Source organism: Notolepis coatsorum (genome assembly GCF_963971535.1).
Source record: "Notolepis coatsorum genome assembly, chromosome: 5".
In the NCBI taxonomy this organism is placed as follows: domain Eukaryota; kingdom Metazoa; phylum Chordata; class Actinopteri; order Aulopiformes; family Paralepididae; genus Notolepis; species Notolepis coatsorum.
The window spans coordinates 19,155,487-19,177,572 of record NC_140169.1 but is presented as its reverse complement, the minus strand read 5'-3'; the positions used below and the strand labels follow the sequence as shown (position 1 = coordinate 19,177,572).

At 43.9% G+C, this 22,086-nt stretch overlaps 1 protein-coding gene across 1 annotated transcript in view; it reads right to left on the bottom strand.

Annotated features, from left to right (window-relative positions):
- mrasa (muscle RAS oncogene homolog a) overlaps window positions 1-21,879 on the bottom strand; it is a gene marked incomplete at its 5' end in the record, with an annotated part of 43,925 nt that extends 22,046 nt beyond the window's left edge. Inside the window, 2 exons of the mRNA XM_084314446.1 lie at window positions 12,053-12,206; window positions 21,687-21,879. Coding sequence (XP_084170572.1) covers window positions 12,053-12,206; window positions 21,687-21,879 — 347 coding nt within the window. The remainder of the gene's footprint in view (window positions 1-12,052; window positions 12,207-21,686) is intronic.
- Between the last annotated feature and the right edge of the window lie 207 nt (window positions 21,880-22,086).

Sequence of the window (22,086 nt, the reverse complement as noted above, 5' to 3'; positions counted from 1 at the left end):
GTGAGACTTCAAACATAGCTGTAACTGTATGTAAAAAAGCCATGTGGACTTGGTGAGATTAAATTTTTTGCGTATTTCTTTATCACTACAAAAACCCTGTTTGTTAAAAACATCCCCTAATGAGTGTATGCCTTGCTCTTCCCATATAGGGAATCTTATAGGTCGTTTTTCAATTAAGAGTGCATTGTTATTGAATAAGGGAGTATGATTGTGCCATTTATGTGGGTTAGGATTTTTTTTTTGTGATTCACGCCATATCCGGATCGCATGAGTAATTATGGGGCCAAATTTCCGTTCACAGTGCTTGATTGGTAGTTTAGTGTATGCTATGTCCTTCAGTCTATGTGGGGCTACTATGTTTTCTTCTAATTTTCTCCAGGATACTAATGCTTGGGGGTCAAACCATGTTGTCAATGGTCTTAATGTGTACGCCTTAAAATATTGGAAAAAATCTGGAAATGCCATGCCACCATCTGCTTTATTTCTCTGTGCGGTGGATCTTTTTATACGTGGTGGTTTGTTATTCCAAATAAATTTGTATGTGGAGGAGTGTAATCTTTTCCAGTAACCCTCTGGAGGGGGTAACGGTAGCATTGAACTGAATAAGTTGATTCTAGGTAGTACATCCATCTTAACTATTGATATCCGTGCTTGTACTGTGTTTTTAAGTTTTGCCCATCTATCAAGGTCATCTTTGATTTTGTTTTGGATTTTTGTGTAATTGTGCTTCACCGTTTGTCTTATGGTCGGGAATATTTCCACTCCCAAGCATCTAAAATGTTTTACCATCGGTATCTCTCCTGGGAGGGTTATATCTTTTTTTGCAGGGGTGTTAAGTGGAAGGAATGATAGATTGAATAGTCCGGGACTAAGAGGGCAACCCTGTCTGGCAGAGCGTGATACCGGAAAGATTTTGGAGATGATTGTGCCTGTTGTAATCATGGCCGATGGGTCTTTGTATAATACTTTAATCATATCAATGAATCCTTTTCCTAACCCCATCCTTTCTAATACTGCCCATAGATACGACCATTCCAGCCTGTCAAAGGCTTTCATAGCATCCAGGGACAGCATCGCCTTAGGTATGGTGTCATCCTTGTCGGCATCTAGTACGTGCAGTATTCGTCTTATGTTATCAGTGATCAGGCGGCCTCTTATGAAGCCAGTTTGGTCCGGGTGAACTAAAGACGTCATATGCTTTTGTAATCTGATGGCTAATACCTTAGAGTACAGTTTGATATCGGTTCCGAGGAGGCTTAAAGGTCTATAACTACCGCACTCGTTGGGGTCTTTGTCTTTTTTAAGGAGGACTGTCATGAGTGCAATATTGTCATTCTTATGGAAGTTCCCCTCCTTGACTGAGTATAAGATCATATTTAGTAATAAGGGTCCAATTATGTCCCAACAAGAAAGGTACATTTCTGATGGGATACCGTCTCTTCCAGGAGCCTTACCACTTTGCATTGCGGTTATGGCCTTCTTGAGTTCCTCTAGTGTGATCGGTGTTTCTAACTGTTTAGCGTCATCCTCTGAAAGTTTAGGGAGAATAATTTGATTAAGATATGTGTACATTTTGTTTTGATCGAAGGTCGTTTCTGATTTATATAAGTCGGAGTAGAATTCTTTGAATGTATCGTTTATTTTTACAGGGTCTGTTTCAAGTACTTGTTGTGCTCTAATGGTAGTTATATCTGCACATTTTGCATTAATTCTCAATCGCATGGCTAATAGGTGACTAGGTTTAGAACCTTGGGAGTACTGCTGTTGTCTTGTGCTGCGTATTTGTATTTCCGATTGTTGTCTGTATATGGCATTGATCTCTATTTTTAGTACGTTAACTTGATTCTCTAGTCGAGTTGAGTTGTTGTATTTTAGAGAATTAAATAACGTTGAGTAAAGCGTTTCCAGCTCAGCCAGTTTTGTGCATTGATTCTTGCGCATTTTGGAGGAAAAGCTATCAGTGAAATCTTTGATCATTCCCTTTACCGACATCCATAATATTCTGGGGTCTTGCACCGAGTTTGCATTCTCCCGTTGGAATACTATAAGAGCTTCTTTGAGTTGTGTAATGAATTCCTTGTTATTAAGCAGCATCGAGTTAAATCGCCATCTTGGGGCTCGGGAGGATAGTATACCAAATGTTCCTTTAAGGAGTAAATAACAGTGATCTGATAGTGCGTTGGGTATCATTTCCACTTCATAATTATCAAATAGTCTCTGTGATGCAAAGACATAATCTATTCTGGATAATGTGTTATGTCTCGCAGATCGACAAGAGTACTTTCGGGTCGTGGGATTAAGTAATCGCCATAAGTCATTTACACCTGTAATCTTCGACCAATCCTTTAATGCCTTAGATGAATTCTTTTGTTCGCTGGAAAAGGGGAGGTAAGATTTGTCCATCCTTGGGTTCCAGATGGCATTAAAATCCGCACCTATTATAAATGAGTAATCGGGAATGTCTAACATTGCATTGGTTAGTGTAGTGAAGAAATCCTCTTCGTACAAATTTGGGGCGTATACCGCTACCAACGCTATTTTCCTGTTCTTATGTACAATCTTAGCTATAGTTATCCGACCTTCTACATCAGACCATACTCCCTTTAATACAATATTCAACTTACGTTTAACGACTATGGCTACACCCCGAGTTCTCGTACCAATAGAAGAGTGACTAATATTATGATATGTATTGTCCGCTAATTTATCTATGTCTTTCTCTAGAATGTGCGTTTCGCTTAGCAGAGCAATGTCCACATGTTCTTTTTTCATCAGTGTGAGCACGCTTTTGCGTTTGAGTTGGTTATTTATTCCCCCGGTGTTCCATATAATTATATTCAAACTAGCCATAATCTATACATGTTGTATTGTAGTTTTTGGTAATGCTTCTGGAGTGCGAGGCGATAATAGATATACATCCAACTAGTGAGGTCCCGTTGAGAGCCGAGCTTAAAAACATACATATATACAAATAAAAATCCCCTTCCCTCCCCTCCCACCGAGAGTCGTACAGGATTGTGTTCCATGAACACAACCTTTGCGTATGACTCCCTCCCTTGCACCACCGGATATCCCAGAATGATCCAATTATCCTTAACATTCCTATGTATACCATAGGATCTAACACTCTAAATTCTACCATAAGTAGAATGTCGACTGTGGCTTGGCCACTTTCCCGTCAAATAAAAATTTAAATAAGATAAAACTAAAAATAAAGATAAAAAATAAGCTTTAATTATCATGCCCTAATCACTTACATTTTATATGAACTTGTGTAATTTATAGTAACCCATGAATAATATGGAGGTATTGAACTGAAAAGAGAGCCTCAATAAATCAGAGAAAACAGAAGAAAAAAAACAAGTAAAAGGAAGAGAACATTAACTTAGATCTTAAAAGAGCTTTGCTATGCTTAAACAACTAAAGTATAAATTGGAGAAGTAGTGGAAATATTTCCAATTAATAAAAAACAGTTTTTAAATATGTAAATGCAGCATTTCCCCTGGCCAGGGGTGGGCGATGATCCGTTGTGTAGAATGTTATTCCAGCCGGCCGCTGCTATGATGGTTCTTTGGTTCTGCAGCTAGATGCTGTTGATTATTCCCCCGAAGGGCTTCTGGTAGTATGTCTGGCCACGTATTGCTGTTATTCCAGAATGTTCCCTATATCAAAGAATGCTTTAGATGTTCTAGATTATTCCAATATGTCGTTTTTACAGTGTTCGAATGATCCAGTATGTTCTGGAGTGTTCCAATTTTGAATCCAATATGTCCGCAATAATAGAATCCCGACGGGGAAAGCATTCAATAACTCTGAGCTCGTAGGTCTCTCTGTCCCAAATCATCGGTTCATTTAAGTTTATACTAGTATATGGTGTCCATGCATAACAGAGATTAAAAGGCCATTTATACACTATCCTGCGTGTTGTGCAGACATGTATTTGGCTGCATCTTCAGGCGAGTTGAGGAAAACCCTTGCTCCTTGTTTATCGACGATGCGAAGTATTGCAGGGTATATTAGTAGGGGTCTGTATTTCTCCAGATAGAGTTGAGACATCACCGTCTTGAACTTGGCACGCAGGTCCACTACCTCACGACAATAATCTTCAAAGCAGTGTATTGGTATATCCTTGTATTTCAGATTGCCTTTCATCCTGCGAGTTTCACGAATAATCATTTCTTTTATTCTGACTTGGCGCAGGATAACCAATATCACTCTGGGCTTAACGTTATTGTCATTGGATCGGGTCCCCAATCTGTAGCACTGTTCCACCTCTGGTACTTTAGGAAGGATCTCTGTTCCCAATATTTTCTGTAATTCTGTGGCAAACACTTCAGTGTGTGCGCAGCTCACCGACTCGTCCAGACCGACTATACGAATATTCAGCTTGCGTTTTTGATATTCCATCTCGAATATTTTGGCTTTCTGTTCTTCATTGATTCGCTTAAGCTCCATCGTTATCTCGCTGAGCTCCGTATTGAGTTCTTTGTAGTTTCCCTTCATCTCAGCAGTTAGGTTAACGTTGATATCATCTGTTTCTTTGTCGATTCGAACGAAATTTTGTTGGTGGACTTCCATACCTGTTTCCAGAGCCTCGGTGCGTTTAATATGTGCATCGGCGTCCGCTCTCAGCGCTTCTATTTTGCCTTCGATAGATTCTTTAATAGCATCTACTTTTTGGGTTATTGTCTTCTCCATTTCCTCCATTCTCCGGATGATATGTTCGGTGTCCGCGTAGGTATTTGAAGGGGTTGAACTTGAAGCGGCCACTGTCACGTCAATATTATCTGCTATTTGCCGCACGAATCCTGCTTCCTTAGGTGGGTCATCTGCGACTGATTTTGGTCTCGTTGTGTCTTTCCTTGTTGTTGGCATCTCGATTCTTTTGGTCAATATAGTTAGTTGATAATCTCAGTTGATATATGCGTCAAGTTTTAAACGCATTAATGGTTTATAAATATGTTTTTAAAACGGAAAAAAAAATAACGGGAGAGCAGCTGTGTCACATGCGACTTACTCCATTCTAACGCTAAACCGGAAAATTCTTTTAAAGTTGCCTGATTGGCTAACGGCGAGATGGAACAGGATGGTTATCCAAGAAGAAGAAGAGAGTAACCAATTCCCCTCCTTCAGCCAATTTGTAAAATTTCTAACAAGAGAAGCGAAAATTGCCTGCAACCCTGTTACAACACTACAGTCACTGAAACAAGGTGAGACTGAAAAACCAAAGTTCCCAAAATATCAAAGCTTTGAAGCAAAGACACTGACCACATGTTCCAATGAACATGAATGTCATAGCATGTATTTTCTGTGAGAAGTACGGGCATACTTTGCATAAATGCAGGAAGTTCATGGAGAAAACTGTTTCAGACAGAGTCAAATTTGTTCAAGCAGGAAAGCTATGCTTTGGTTGATTGATTGATTGATTGAAAACTTTATTAACAGATTGCAGAATGGGTACAGTACAGTACAGCTCAATACATACAATTGTTAAGGGGATGCAGACCAGAGAAAGACTTTCGTCTTGTTTACATCAGGGTCCCCCATTTTCAATTCATCGTAACATATATGACATACATGACATACAGATAGACAGTACTGCTACATCTATACATTTATGACATACCAGATTTGCAAATACAGTACTGTTTGTGATACAAAAAGAGTCCAGAAAAAAAAAGTATATATGGTTGTCTCAAGTCTGGTCACTACTCAAAGAGCTGCAACAGTAGGAATGTTTGCAACATGTGCCACAAGCAGCATCCTACATGTCTGCATGAGGAGCGAGCCAAAGAAGGACAAAGACCACCACAAGCTAAGCTAAATGAAGACAAGCCAAGTACAAGTCAACAATGGTACAAAGAAAGACCTCAATCAACACAATACAAAGAAGCAGCCACAAACTCTACTTCACATAGAGTAATACTTCATGAAGCTAACACACAAACAACTGCAATAATTCCTGTCTGGCTTTCATCCACGACTCAACCAACACAAGAAGTCCTTGTTTACGCTCTGTTGGATTCTCAAATCGAGACAACCTTTATTCTAAGGGAAGTAGCAGAAGCGTTGGAAGCAAAAGTCAAAGTCAAAGTCAAGCTCTCTACTATGACCTCAAGAACCACAGTAGTAAGCTCTGAAAGAATAAACGACTTAAAAATCTGTGGCTTTTACTCTGGTAAGAAGATATCTTTACCACCAGTCTACACGCGGGATTTCATTCCAGCCAACAGAACACACATACCAACAGATGGAACTGCAAAAGCGTGGTCCCATCTAGAGAACCTCCAAGGAAAAATTGCACCTATGCAGGACTGCAAAGTAGGTCTGCTCATTGGGTATGACTGCTCACAAGCCCTGCTTCCAAGGGAAGTTGTGTCTGGCAAAGAAAGTCAGCCTTATGCACAGCGTACAGACCTTGGATGGAGTATTGTTGGCCATGGGAATCCCTGTGTAGACATCGGAATCAGCCATCGCATAGTATTGAGACAAGTAACAGCAGGTGTGAAACCTTCTGTTAATCTCAAAACTGAAGTACACTATGTGAGACGAACCCAAGTAAAAGAAATGACTCCCTCAGACATAAGGGTTCTTGAATCTGACTTCTCAGAAAGAACTGGAGAACATGACCCTGTGTCTCAAGAACATCTCAAGTGCCTGTCGAAGTTGAGAGAAACCATCATGCAAAAGAACAATGGTCACTACGAAATGCCATTACCCTTCAAGGAAAAGAAAAAGAAAAGAAAAAGAAAAAAGGAAAAAAAACGACCTGTCAGAGAACTCAAGGTGGGAGAAATTAAGGAAGATTATCCTGAACTCTGCAAGGCTTTTGTGTGCAACACTAAAGCAAAGGGAAACAGATCATTATTGGATCGCCTACAGAGATTCTCGGAATGTGTCAAGTGTAGAAAGTACAGAAGATGTACTGAAGAACAAGGAGTGGGTGACTTACCACAAGATCGGAAGCAACTCCACCCTTATCTGGCATAGACTGCTTTGGTCTGATTGATTGATTGATTGAAAAGTTTATTAACAGATTGCAGAATGGGTACAGTACAGTACAGCTCAATACATACAATTGTTAAGGGGATGCAGACCAGAGAAAGACTTTCGTCTTGTTTACATCAGGGTCCCCCATTTTCAATTCATCATAACATATATGACATAAATGACATACAGATACAGTACTGCTACATCTATACATTTATGACATATCAGATTTGCAAATACAGTACTGTTTGTGATACAAAAGTGTCCAGAAAAAGAGTGTATATACATTTGACGTAGAAACTGTACATTGGAGGGGTTGGGTGGGTGGGGTGGGGTTGGGTGGGTGGGTGGGGGCTGTACATTGGAGGTGGGGGGGGGGGTTGGGTAGGGGGGGGGGACACTGTACACTGTACATTGGAATACTGACAAAGCCATACTTGGTCATTTACTGTACAACTGGGTTAGGAAATTTGTAGGGGCCAGTTTCGAATTGCAGTCTCCCGTAGGTGTTTTTTGAGAGTGTTTTTGAAAGTGGGTAGTGATTCACATTCCTTTACAGCTTTGGGTAGGGTGTTCCACATTGATGTGGCATAATTGCAAAACGTGTTTAGTCCCTTGTTTGAGCCGAATCTGGGTTTAACATGATTTGTGGAGCTCCCTCTGGTGTTGTGATCGTGGTATTCACTTACCTTTGGGAAGTATTTTGACATGTACATGGGTACCTTGGTCGCGTAGTGTATCTTGTAGACCAGGCCCATTGCAAGTTGCTGTACTCTGTCGTCTATTCTAAGCCATCCTAGGTTGTCAAAGTGGGCAGGGGTGAGGTGGGTTCTAGGAGTCAGGTCAAGCAGTAGTCTGACTAGCTTGTTTTGAGATGTTTGTAATTTGTTTTTTAGTGCCTTTGAGGTGCTTTGGTACCATGAGGTGCAAGCATAGTCGTAGTACCCTTGAATGAGTGCTCCTGCTGGAGTCTTCAGGGTATTCTTGTTTACCAGAGAGGAGATCCAGTACAAGAAACGAGTTCATTGGTTGACTTTTTTTATTACATTGGATGATCTATGTTGAAGGAAGGAAGGATCTCAAAAGATATGATCTCTTACTTATCTGTCTATGTTCAAGGGCCATACACATAGAGGTGATTATGATATGACATAATATGATATGACAACTGATGCATTTATCAATGCCTTAAGAGCGTTCATTGCCATAAAAGGAAATCGGCAAACAAAAGTGGCACAAGGACAAAAGGAACTCTAAGGTCAACGACATCGTTCTTCTACAAGACGATCTGGCACCACGTAATGAATGGAAGCTGGCCAGAATTACAGACGTCTATCCAGGGTCAGATGGTAGGGTGAGAAAACTGAAATTGCTGGTGAGTGACACCACCTTTGACAAAAAAGGGAAACCTACAACTAAAAGAGTGTTCCTTGATAGACCTGTACAGAAGGTTGTAACGCTACTTGAAGCAGACTAATGTATTTAATGTTTTGCCATCTACCAGCAGCTTGTGGTGCCCTCCTTCTCCCCTTCATGTGCACTTCCTCCTGGGTCCCCCCCCAATGCAGCCTCTCCTCCTTCTTCCCGGGGATGGTCCTCAAGTTGCCAAGCTTATAGCTTCGACCAAAGCCTCCACCTGTTCACTCGACCCCATGCCTACTACCCTGGTCAAGATCTACCTCTGTGCTCTCTGCCCCACCATGGTCAACATTATCACCTCCTCACTTAAATCTGGTCTCGTCCCCTCCTGCTTCAAAACAGCCTCCGTCACTCCCATCCTCAAGACGCCCGGTCTCGACCCAGATGAGCTCAACAACTACCGCCCGATCTCCAACCTTCCTTTCCTTAGTAAAATCTTGGAAAAAGCAGTGGCCGCCCAACTCCATCAATATATGTCCAACCATGGCATGAGCACTCTGAGCCTTTTCAATCCGGCTTCAGAACTCACCACAGCACAGAGACCGCCCTCATCAAAATTACTAACGACCTCCTCCTTGCAGCTGACTCTGGCCACATCAGCATCCTCATCATCCTGGACCTTTCTGCAGCCTTCGGTTTCCCATTCCATCCTCCTCAACTGCCTTTTCGACCACCTTGGCATCACTGGCTCAGCACTCTCCTGGTTTCAATCCTAACTCACCACCCGGACACAGTTCATCACAACGCGGTCCTGTCCGGGGTTCCAAGCAAAACCCTGGACAGGCTCCAGTATGTTCGAAACTCAGCTGCCAGGGTTCTCACCCGCACCAAACCCTGGCAGCACATCACCCCCACCCTCACCCACCTCCACTGGCTCCCCATAAAATCCTGCATTGAATGTTGTGTCTGTCGACCATGTTTTTTATTGTTGTTTTTCCCCCTATGTAAAGCGACCTATAATGAAATTATGAAAGGCGCTATATAAAACAAAGTTATTATTATTATTATTATTATTATTATTATTATTATTATTATTATTATTATTATTATTATTATTATTATTATTATTATTATTATTATTATTATTATAGCTTGTTCAGTCATTTGTTCTTGCACAGGAATGTAGGCCTACTTGCTCCCTCTGACCTTAAAAAGTTAACTTTGGTTTTTATTTTTTATTTTTTTATTATCTTTTTCCCCCTTCTTTTTTTCGGTTTTTCTCCCCTCCCAATGTTAGTCGTTATGCCAATTCCCAATCCTCTTCCTGGTCGTTGCGCACTCTACCCCCTACCGTCGGTCTGGGAGGGCGGAGACTATCACATGCTTCCTCCGACACATGTGTACCCAGCCCACCACTTCTTTTCACCTGGCAGTGCGGACTCTCACTAACGTGTGGAAGGTCACACTACCTCTCTTAGATCCTTCCCTCGCTGTGCAGGCGCCCCGACCGAACTGTAGGAGTCGCTGTCCACAACGACCCAGACCCACCCACCGGCTTCCCTCCCGCTGACTCTGCCAATCGAGCCAGTATGACGGCCGGCCAAGCCGGAAGCAATGCTGACAGCTGGATTCGATACCAGTGAGGTGGCTGCGTATTAGTTTCCCCAATGTTGCAGAAAATACCTGCGCTCTGTGCTCGAGGAAACCGTCGCGTCTCAGTGACCAACCAGACCGTTTGAAGCTATAGCAAAGGAAGTGAGTGGTGTGATGAAGAAGTTACACGTAAAGGAGAAGTATATGTTTACATGTTACCGCTGGGTGATATCATCAGAGAACATAATGTAGATTTCCATAGCTATGCGGATGATACACAACTGTACATATCTGCTGAACCAAATGATACAGCGATTAGCTCCATTACAGACTGCTTACTGGCAATAAATAAATGGATGAGTAAGAACTTCCTGAAACTAAACGAGAACAAAACTGAAATTCTAATTATCGGCCCTAAAACTAAAAAAGAAACATTAATAAAGAACCTGGGGGGACTAACCCCTTGGATCAAATCTGAGGTCACTAGTCTTGGGGTTGTCATAGATTCAGAACTGAACTTCAATTCTCATATTAGCAAAGTGACGAAAACATCGTTCTTCCATCTCAGAAATATAGCAAAAGTACGACCATTTATTAATCAGAACGATGCTGAGAAGCTAATTCATGCATTCATATCTAGCCGGTTAGACTACTGTAATGCACTTTTCACAGGTCTCCCTAAGAAAACCACAGAGAGGCTTCAGCTAATCCAAAACTCTGCAGCCCGACTGCTAACTAGAACCAAAAGAAGAGAGCACATTAGTCCAGTCTTAGCCGCTTTACACTGGCTTCCTGTAACATTTAGAATTGACTTTAAGGTCCTTCTCCTTACATACAAAGCTCTAAATGGACAGGGACCTAGCTACATCGCCAACACTCTAATAAATTACACACCAGCAAGAACACTGCGATCATCAGCTGCTGGACTACTAGAGGCTCCCAGAAGCAGTCAAAAGAGGATCGGTAATGCAGCCTTTATCAACTATGCCCCAAAACTATGGAACAAACTACCCCAAAACATCAGGGAAGCCAACTCGCTAGACATCTTTAAAAGACAGCTTAAAACCTATCTCTTTGCTCAGGCATTTCACTGATAGATATCTGCTACCACCTAGTGGCAAGAGGAAACATCAGGGATATCCTGACACAACTTGTATTTATTCTTACCCTGCCTACTCTTTTACACTGCCTATCAAATTCATGTATCGGTTATTGCACTTTTTACTTCTTACTGATGACTATTTTTAAACTGAATCATTTTAAACTATTCTTATTATTTGCTATGCTCGCTCATGCCTGTATTTTTTTTTTTTTATGTCCGTCGGTTAGTGCACTTTTTAATTACTGAATAGAGAGCCTATTAGGATGCTAGATCCTAATGTGAAACACTATGCTTATGGCAGATCAATCAGCATGGATTGTCTGTCAACTTTAATACATGGCAGTTTGGTTTGTTAGAACAGACTGTAATCTTATGCTTATGGCAGATCAATCAGCATGGATTGTCTGTAAACTTTAATACATGGCAGTTTGGTTTGTTAGAACAGACTGTAATCTTCACTTGCTTATGGCAGATCAATCAGCATGGATTGTCTGTAAACTTTCACTTGCTTATGGCAGATCAATCAGCATGGATTGTCTGTAAACTTTATGCATTGTTGTCACTTGCCATATCTTGCTATGCTCGCTCATGCCTGTATTTTTTATGTCCGTTCTATTTTATAATTTTTATTTTATTTTATTTTTATTTTACTATTTTTAAACTGAATCATTTTAAACTATTTTTACTATTTGTGTTACTGAAAACTGTAAGCGGAGAGCCTATTGGGATGCTAGATCCTAATGTGAAACACTGTGATTCTACCTGTCTATCTTTTTATGCTCGCTTATGCCTGTATTTTTTACTGTTGTGAAGCACTTTGAACTGCAACCTCTGTATGAAAAGTGCTATACAAATAAAGTTATTATTATTATATTATATGAACAACAGACTTAATTGATTCGTATTTTACTACCATAATTCAAAGACGTTTTTATGATATTATCTGTTATTGGGCTAACTCTGCCTACACCCCCCTCCGCCTACCCTACCTAAGTATTAGTGTTTTACCTGTCTTTGACACGTAGTATGAGCTGGTGGAACCGGTCGACATGTTCAAAGCTGGCCTTGTCCGTCACGGAGAAGACTATGAGGAAGCCGTCTCCCGTCCTCATGTACTGTTCCCTCATGGCACTGAACTCCTCCTGGCCAGCCGTGTCCAGCACTGGAGACACAGGGACAGAGGTCTTTATACACCCGCATGCGCACACAAACACACACATATACACAAACAATAGCGCACACACGTCACACACACAAAACCCCTAGGGCCTAGCACATAAAAACCCTAGCTAGTGATAGTGATAGCTACACACACAAACCACAGCTACAGTATCAGTGTAGCTGTTAGTGATAGCTGTTATTATTAGGAATAGGTTCTGTTCTATCAGTTTAGCTGATAGTGATAGCTGTTGTTATTATTAGGAATAGGTTCTGTTCTATCAGTTTAGCTGATAGTGATAGCTGTTGTTATTATTAGATTCAAGATTCAAATATTCCAGAGGTTGTATGGTTTAAGAGCACTTAAGGACACAAAGAGCAATTGTCCCCACGCTACACAGCCTAGCTACTTATTGGTAATGGCTACTCACACACACACACAGAGAGTAACTGTGCCTTCATAAAACAGACCTTAGGTGAGTTGTTAACTTTTATGAGAGAGGCAGAAATACATGGATAAGAACAACACAACTACACACAAACCCCTCACATACACAACTACAGACACAAACCCCACACATACAGAACTACACACACACACACCCCACGCATACACAACTACACACCCCCCCGCGCATACACAACTACACACACACCCCCACGCATACACAACTACACACACAAACCCCACGCATACACAACTACACACACATACACAACTACACACAAACCACACACATACACGCAACACTTAAATCCCATATAGCCAACAGTACATCATTCTCTGTGTGTTTCAGGTACGGGTCCTTGATGTTGGTGTCACAGCCAAGTCACACAAACACACACGCACGCACGCACGCACGTACGCACGCACGCACGCACGCACGCACGCACACACACACACACACACACACACACACACACACACACACACACACACACACACACACACACACACACACACACACACACACACACACACACACACACACACACACACACACACACACACACACACACACACACACACACACACACACACACACACACACACCTAATCTAGACATCCCCCTCTATGCACTCACCCGACCCTACACCATTTATCGTCCAATATTGCTCACTGTCCATCTGTCACACACACATACACACACACACACACACACACACACACACACACACACACAGACACAGACACACACACACACACACACACACACACACACACACACACACACACACACACACACACACACACACACACACACACACTCACAGACAGATAGCCCCCCACCAAACTAGTGATGGGCATGGTTTAGGCATCGGCTTGAGTACTTGCATGAATTACTCAAGTAGTGCTCGAGTAATTGTATATTGTATAGCTCATCTTAAAGCGCATGTCAGCAGCAATAATGAGACATTGCGGGAGTCACACACACACGCTACCGATTGTATTACGTCTCACTCCGCAGACATAATAATGCACAGCAATATACCCGATGATTAACTCATTCAGCGCCAATCACGGAAAAAGTCGGGTTAACTCGCCAACCGTTCAGCGCCCCCCCCCCCCCCCCCCCCCCCCCCCCCCCCCCCTTCATATGCAATACCGGGCAATGTGGGACGGACCTCCACGAGCAGTATTTGGAATGGTGATCAGATAATTGGATTATTTCTTTTGCATTACATCAGAGACCAGGTAAGGACTCTATATATAAAATCCTGCGTTGATCTGATATTTCTTCTTTACCGCAATCGAAGCTATCTGTGTGTGTGTGTGTGTGGCTGTTTACCGTTGGGTGCAGGAGGTGGGGGGGGGGGGGAGCGCCGCGCTACGAGGGCCATTTCATGTATGCACGAGGAAGGATAATAATGTTAATCTAGCGTTGATTTCAGGAAGATTCGATAATCAGGTGAAGAATTACAACGTGTTTAGTGTATTCCACTAAAACGCTATTATCGTGTCTTTTCCTGGGATTACTAAGAATCACCAAAACTATACTCATATTCAAAACGGTATAAAACGGAAATGTACGGATGAAAAAATAATCTGTTTTGTGCATGTTGACTGGAAGCAACTCACTGACAATCGACGGGTGTATTAGACCCATAGCTATAATATAAGATATATTTTAAGCACTCGAAAATCTCGCAGTCTCCCCATTGATTAACACTTTGAGTGCCACTCACGAGATTTCACGTTTTTTTTTATAGGTGGTTGCATGCCACTCACGAGATTTCTCTGAATCTTTTTTTTTTTTTTTTTTTTGCGATCTGAAAATGTATTGCATCACCCGAGCCTACCCGAGTATAGCCGAGGGGCGCCGGCGATCACTGTGGAAAAAAGCGCCCCCTGTCGTCTCCCAGATGACATAAGTGATTTTGGAATGGACTCAATGAAAATGAATGGGGAAAAAAATCCGGTACTCCACATTTTCCAGTTCACTGATCCAGCCGGGGTTACTAGAGTTCATTCTGGAGCCTCAGATCCCCGCGGATCATGGAGTTCTACTGTATCGCGTTGGATCCATACACGTATCGATTTTTTCGAATGGTGATCAGGAATTGGAATATACCAGTTGGATACCATCTGATGTCAGGTAAGGACTCTATGTTATCAGTGGTAGGATAATCAGAGTAAGTTTGATGAAGTTATAAGCTGTTTTGTGAAATGTCTTCTTTCGGTTTCACTGTAAAAGTCTGTGAGGAAATCAACGGAGCGATTATCAGTGCGCGGCCGTAATGTGCGTGCGTGCACGTATAATATTGATCATCTAGCGTTTATTTGAAAACGATTCATAAAAAGGCCGACGAATATCAACGTTGTGGAATATTCCACTAAAAGACGATTTTCATAGAATGCTCCAGAATGAGCTGTTTTTTATATCAAAACGGGGGCTTTTCTAACTGCTCTGAAACGGCAACGACGCGATAAAAAAACAATCTGCCTTCACAGCACTGACTGGAAAATAGTCTTTGATAATGCGATGGGCAGATTAGACACATAGCCATAATTTAAAACATAGATTAGGCGATATTAACGTTAACATTGGCGCCGATGGTGGCATTCAAGCGGTAAAACGGAAAACCAGGCGTGGCGCTGAAAGTGTTAAAGCGATGGCGTTCTAGCGCCCCCTGGCTCATTAAGCGATGGCGCTGGATGAGTTCATGCGTATCGTTAGTCAAAACAGTCAGTTACCATTTGCAATAATTACATTACCTCCACTATGTCTGCAGCAGGTCTCTCCACTCATGGAACGGGGTGTGTCTGTATCAATAGTCTGAGAATGCTACGCAAAGTTGACGACATGTTGTAGTTTGCGCCTGTTTAGTTCATATATGCTTACTACATGTATCTATTCTATTCACATATATGTAAATGGCGCGACCCAGGTTAGTCGCCGTTGGTTTCGCTCAGCAACGATTGTGCACACTTTTAGTTATTATGTTTGTTTTTACTCCTTTTTTTATGAAAACATCACTGGCGGGGGCGTCATACGACCACCGGAGATCAGGCGGGTCAACAAGGACAAAGGAGCCGGCAAGAAGAAGCACAGGGGGAAGAGAGGAGGAATCAGACTGAGGTTAAAAAGAGCTGCTTACCGCCCGGCAATTCCATCCATCTTTCTGGCGAATGCACGTTCGTTGGAGGGGAGGATGGACGATCTGAGAGCGAGGGTCCGATTCCAACGAGAAGTAAGAGATGCCAACATCTTGTGTTTTACGGAAACATGGCTAAAGCCAGCGACTCCGGATCACAGCGTCTCTCCCTCGGACTCCTTCACCGTCTTCCGCGCGGATCGCACGGAAGCCTCCAGTAAGAGCGTCGGCGGGGGGGTCTGTCTCCTTACGAACAATGGCTGGACTAGCCCCAAGGAGGTACAGGTACTCTCCCGTTCATGCTCCCCGGACATGGAACATCTCCATTCTATGTCGCCCTTTCCACCTTCCCCGTGAGTTTACAGCGGTCATCATGACTGCAGTATATATCCCTCCCCAAGCAAACACCGCCAGGGCCCTGGCGGATTTGGCGGAGAATCTCAACAAGCACCAGATCAAGCACCCGGATGCAGCCATGATCGTAGCTGGTGATTTCAATCAGGCAAATTTGAAGAAAGTGATGCCGTCCTTTTTTCAACACATTGCCTGCTCCACCAGAGGAGGGAATACACTCGATCACTGCTACACCCCGTTCAGAGCCGGCTACAAGGCTGTACGGGCTCCACCATTTGCGGGGGCTACAAGCACATCGGATCATGACTCCATTATCCTCTATCCCGCTTACAAACAAAGATCACGTGACGCCGTCGTTTCACGTGAGACAAAAAAATGGACCGACCAATCAGAGGCCACGCTTCAGGACGCTCTCGAGGATGTCGACTGGGATATGTTTCAAGGAAGCGCCAGTGACGTCAGCGAGTTTGCGGACAGCATTGTATGCTTCATCACAACACTGGCTGATAGTATTGTCCCCACAAAGAAGGTGCGGGTGTTCCCAAACCAGAAGCCATGGGTGGACAGTACTATCAGAGCAGCTCTGAAATCCTGCACCACTGCCTACAACCTGGGCAGAGAGTCAGGAAATATGGAGGAGTACAAGGCTACAGTCTATACTCTGCACAAGGCTGTAAAACTTGCAAAACGGACATATGCTGATAAATTGGAGACACAAATGGCACAAAACTACACAAGAGGATTATGGCGGGGACTGAGGACAATAACTGACTACAAAGTCAGCGCCCCCTCAATGGGGAGCGACGACGCCTCTCTCGCGGACAAACTCAACTCTTTCTACGCTCGGTTTGGTGCAGACAGTGGCGCCGCTAGCTCAACGGCTAGTGACGTCACTGGAGCGCCGGCTGTTGTGGAGGGGGGGGGGGGGGGGCAACCGCGGGGGGGCGGGGACGCTCTCTCGTTGTCGATACACAGTGTGAGAAGAGCATTTATGCAGGTGAACACCAGAAAAGCTGCTGGCCCAGATGGAATAACAGGACGCATACTTAAGTCCTGTGCTAACCAGCTAGCCCCTGTGTTCACCGCCATATTTAATTGATCCCTGGCGGAGTCAGTGGTCCCTGCCTGCTTCAAGATGTCTACCATCATCCCTGTACCAAAGAAACCCTCCCCAACATGTCTCAATGACTACAGACCGGTGGCACTCACCTCTGTGGCCATGAAATGTTTCGAGAGGCTGGTCAAGGATCACATTTGTGCCTCCCAGTGATATGGACCCTATGCAATTTGCATACAGGCCAAACAGGTCCACTGACGATGCGGTGTCCCAAGTACTGCACAGCACCCTCTCTCACATTGACCGCCAGAAGGGGGGCTATGTGAGACTGTTGTTCATTGACTACAGCTCAGCGTTCAACACCATAGTCCCCACCAGACTGGTGGACAAGCTGATCAAGCTGGGTCTGAGCTCCGCTCTGAGCGCCTGGATACTGGACTTTCTGAGTGAAAGGCCCCAGGTGGTCAGGGTGGGGGGTCAGACCTCCAACACCATCACCCTGAGCATCGGGTCCCCCCAGGGCTGTGTTCTGAGCCCCCTGCTGTACTCACTATACACACACGACTGTGTGGCCAAGTTCAGCTCCAACTCCATAGTGAAGTTTGCGGAGGCACAGTGGTGGTGGGGCTGATCTCGGACAACGACGAGAAGGCCTACCGGGAGGAGGTTGAGGTACTGGAACGCTGGTGCCAGGACAACAGCCTGCTCCTGAACATTGGTAAAACCAAGGAGCTGATCGTGGATTTTAGGAGGAGACAGCAGGGGACACACACACCACTGAGGATAAACGGGGCTACCGTGGACAGGGTGAGCAGCTTCAAGTACCTGGGGGTCCACATCTCAGAGGAACTGACATGGACAACACACATAGACTCAGTCGTAAAAAAGGCGAAGCAGCGCCTCTACCACCTGAGACAGTTAAGGAAGTTCAGAGTATCTGGGAAGATACTCCAGTCCTTCTACTCCGGAGCTGTAGAGAGCATCTTGACTGGAAACATCACTGCCTGGTATGGCAACAGCATGGCACAGGACAAGAAGGCCCTACAGAGAGTGGTGCGCTCAGCCGAGCGTACCACGGGTATTGCACTACCAACCCTGCAGGTAGAGCTGCCGCGGTATTGATGTTTTCCTTACCGCACAAATTTGCAAAATATTTCCTACCGCCGCGGTTATTACCGCACGCACACAAAATTCAAAAAAAAAGTTTGAATGCATTTTTTTTTTTTAGTAGTAGTCTACTCTTTATAGCATATAGCCTGCCTCTAGTCTAAATGTCTATCTTTAGAGGATGACTTTGCAGCATGAATATTGTTTGGGATTCGGCAAGCACGCATTAGTTATTGAAAGTGAAACACGGATTCCAAGTTTCCCCTCTGGTCGTGCGCCGTTCACTCGGTGTCGCGGGCAGGGGTGGTTACCCCCCCGACCCTTTCTTATTATTATTACTATAAAGTTACTACTTTATAATAAAGGCATTCGTTTTGTGGCATTAACATTATATAGTTATACGTTCAATAACATCAGCGTATTTACCGGACCATAGCAAGGCAAGCAATACATATCTCAGTTCCTTTCTTTGCTCAGAGCGTGCTGAGTTGTCCCATTCTGCGGTCTGTTAATAAAGTTTTCAATCAGACAAGTGTATAGAACGAAGGGCTTTTATTATAACATTCGTTGCAGACAGTAAAATCATTATGTCTCGTTTAGTACTCCTGAGGAGCGATGGTAGTCCACTCCGGCGGGGAGCTAAAGCTAACGTTATTAGCCGTATTGTGATGAACGTGTGACGCGTCTCTCTTCTGACCAATCAGTGGTCTGCAATGTTTCACGTGACTTTTCTGGTACCCAATAGGGTCGCTTGGAACCTCGATAGAGGAGTAGGGTATATCTGCAGAGCCGCAAGCCCAACGAGAGGAGGGTACTTTATTATTATTATTATAAAAAACAGCAGTGATGCGGTATTCAGCCTACTCTGCGGTGGCCGTGATGTAACAGCGATACCGCGGTAATGCGGTAATCGCGGCAGCTCTACCTGCAGGTCCTATACATCAAGAAGTGCAAATCCAGAGCCTGCAGGATAATGAAAGACCCTCACCACCCCAACAACAGCCTGTTCATGCTGCTGCGGTCAGGCAAACGCCTGTGAGCACCAGTAACGAGGACAGAGAGACTTAGGCTCAGCTTCTTCCCCCAGGCCATCAGAGCCTTGAACACTGAACTCTCCACGCACAAGCACACATGAGCACACATGAGCACACACACTGTACACGCTCATACACTAGCAGCCACTTTAACATGAGCACACACACACTCATGCTGCACACGCTCACACTATGGACACTTTACAGAAGGAAAGATCACTTTAAGAAGATCGTATAATATAGCATTGTATAGCAGTGTACATAAAGACCCAATGCCTCATCCGTAGCTAACAGTGTACTGCACTGCCACAGGATCTAGCATGTCCTACCATGCTCTGTAAATAGCTCATGTACAGATACCGATATGCCTACTTTGTTTACTTGTTTATTGCACTATGTCGCTCTATTGGTTGGACTTTATTATTATTACTTGTATTATGCACATCGTTGCGGGCGAGACCCCCCGCATTTCACTGTATACCTGTATGCCGTGACAAATAAAACTCTTGTATCTTGTATGCTTAGTTTACTACATCTATTATCTTCTGCTATGTCCGCCCACCACAAACACGCAAACTGTCTCTCTTTCTCTCTGTGAGTGGATGTCTCATGGTGATGACCAAGGTGGTGGATGCCCCGTGGTGATGGCCAAGTTGATGTGATCCTCTCGTCGCCCCCATACGTCATATGGATCAGAACAGAATACATACTCATGTGCAAACGGAATATGACTCTGATATTTTGAGCTCCAAGCCTTGACACTTAGCCTTTATCCTATTATCACACTAGCGCTCGTCTCCATATGCGTTCTCTCTTGTTGTTGTAAATCTTATGTACCCCAGTTGCTATTGCATGTACATATTTGTGTTTTATTACACATATATGTGTACATATACATACCAACTATTTTGCCTGTTTTATTCTCCACCCACCGATCATCCTTAGCAACACTACTATCACCGACATCCAAGAAGGGGGATCCCCCCTTGAATGGCCATTCTAAGGTTTCTCTCCTCCACATTGCCTCTGGTGCTTTTTTCCTATTGCTAGGTTTTTTGTGAGTTTTTCCTTACCTTCGCTGGGGTATGTCTGGGAGTGTTGTTTTCACTCCGTTTTACTGGCCAGTGTTTATGCAGCGCTAAGTGCTGCTCTGCCCCTCCCCCTCAACTGTTTGATGATGGACAAGTTACCAATTGTTGTGATTCCCAGTTGACAGGCTGCACATTAATTTCTGTGGAGCAGCCTTGCTTGCTAACGTCAGGCAGGCAGCTGTTCAATGGACCGGGGGCAACTTCTCTTCTTTACTCCTGGAGAGGTTTCAGATGAAGACGATGACTGACAACTTATTGTGATTGGATTGAGAAGCTAGCTTTCTGCAGAGCAGCCTTGCTTGCTAACTTTAGGCAGGCAGCTGTTTATTGGACCATCTGTGGCGATTCTTTCCCTCTATGAGCTGCTGGAGACTTGTCGGATGAAAAGCCACAATGGTAGGTTTACTTTAACTTGCGATCTAATAAAAAGATTCACTTCAGATTTGTTAACTTAGCTAGTTAGCCAGAAAACTAACTTGGCTAGTAGTGACTCTGATTGCACGGTATGTGGCGGCGCAATAGGACCCAGGACAAGTAACATGTAACATGTTCATTATAATGTTGTTATATTAGTCTATTAGGAGCAACCATATTAACATGTAACATGTTCATTATATAGCAGACAAGACGAAGGTGGGCAGAGAGAGAGGTACACGCACTACACTACACTCACACAGATTAGCTACATTGGAAGATGTATGACGATTGTTAGATTCTTGTGCCCCCTGTGTCACATAGTCATGGGTGTTCTTCACGCTCAGACACCCTTTAGGCGTGTGTTCATCATGCAGTGTGTTGAAGTCTGTTTTGGATTATGGAGACATAGTCTATAATGCTGCTGCTTCCACTCTAAAGCCTCTGGACTCTGTATCATTCTGTTCTTAGATGTATCACTGGTAACAGTTATGGTACCCATCATTGTATCCTATATGCTAAGGTTGGGTGGTGGTCCTCTCTGGCAGACAGACATGACTTGCATTGGCATCAGATTCTGTGTAAGGCCATTATTGGTGATCTCCCACCCTACATCCCCTCATTGCTGGACTGGAGTTCTGGACCTTATCACACACACACACTGATTGGCTTTTACACTTAAAGAGTTTATACTGAATTAGGAACATCTGCTTTTAACTTCTGTGCCCCAGAAACATTAGTATCCATTGGTCAGTTTAAATATTTAAAAACAAACCACTTCACCACAGTTTAAATTCCCATCCAAACAGGCACACACATCCATGCCCTACCGTCCAGAATGGCCCACTGTCCGTCAATCTCGGTGTGTTTCAGGTACGAGTCTTCTATGGTGGGGTCGTAGTCCGGCACGAAGATCTTCTGGAAGAACTGGATGGTGAGGGCACTCTTCCCCACCCCGCCGTCCCCCACCACCACCAGCTTGTAGGTCGGCAGGTTGTCACTAGGCAACGCGCTGGTCGCCATGGCTACCACAATGGTATTGGCGGGCAGTGGGCTAGTAGGTGGCTAAGTGGGATACACCTGTGTAGAGTAGAGGAGGGGGGGGGGGTGTAGGAGGGATGAGTGGAGAATGACAGGAGTAGGGGGAGAGAGATGTAGAAGAGAGAGTAAGTAGAGGGATGGAGGGAGGGAGAAAGAGAGAGGTGTTAAGGTTGCTGCTGCTTATTCATT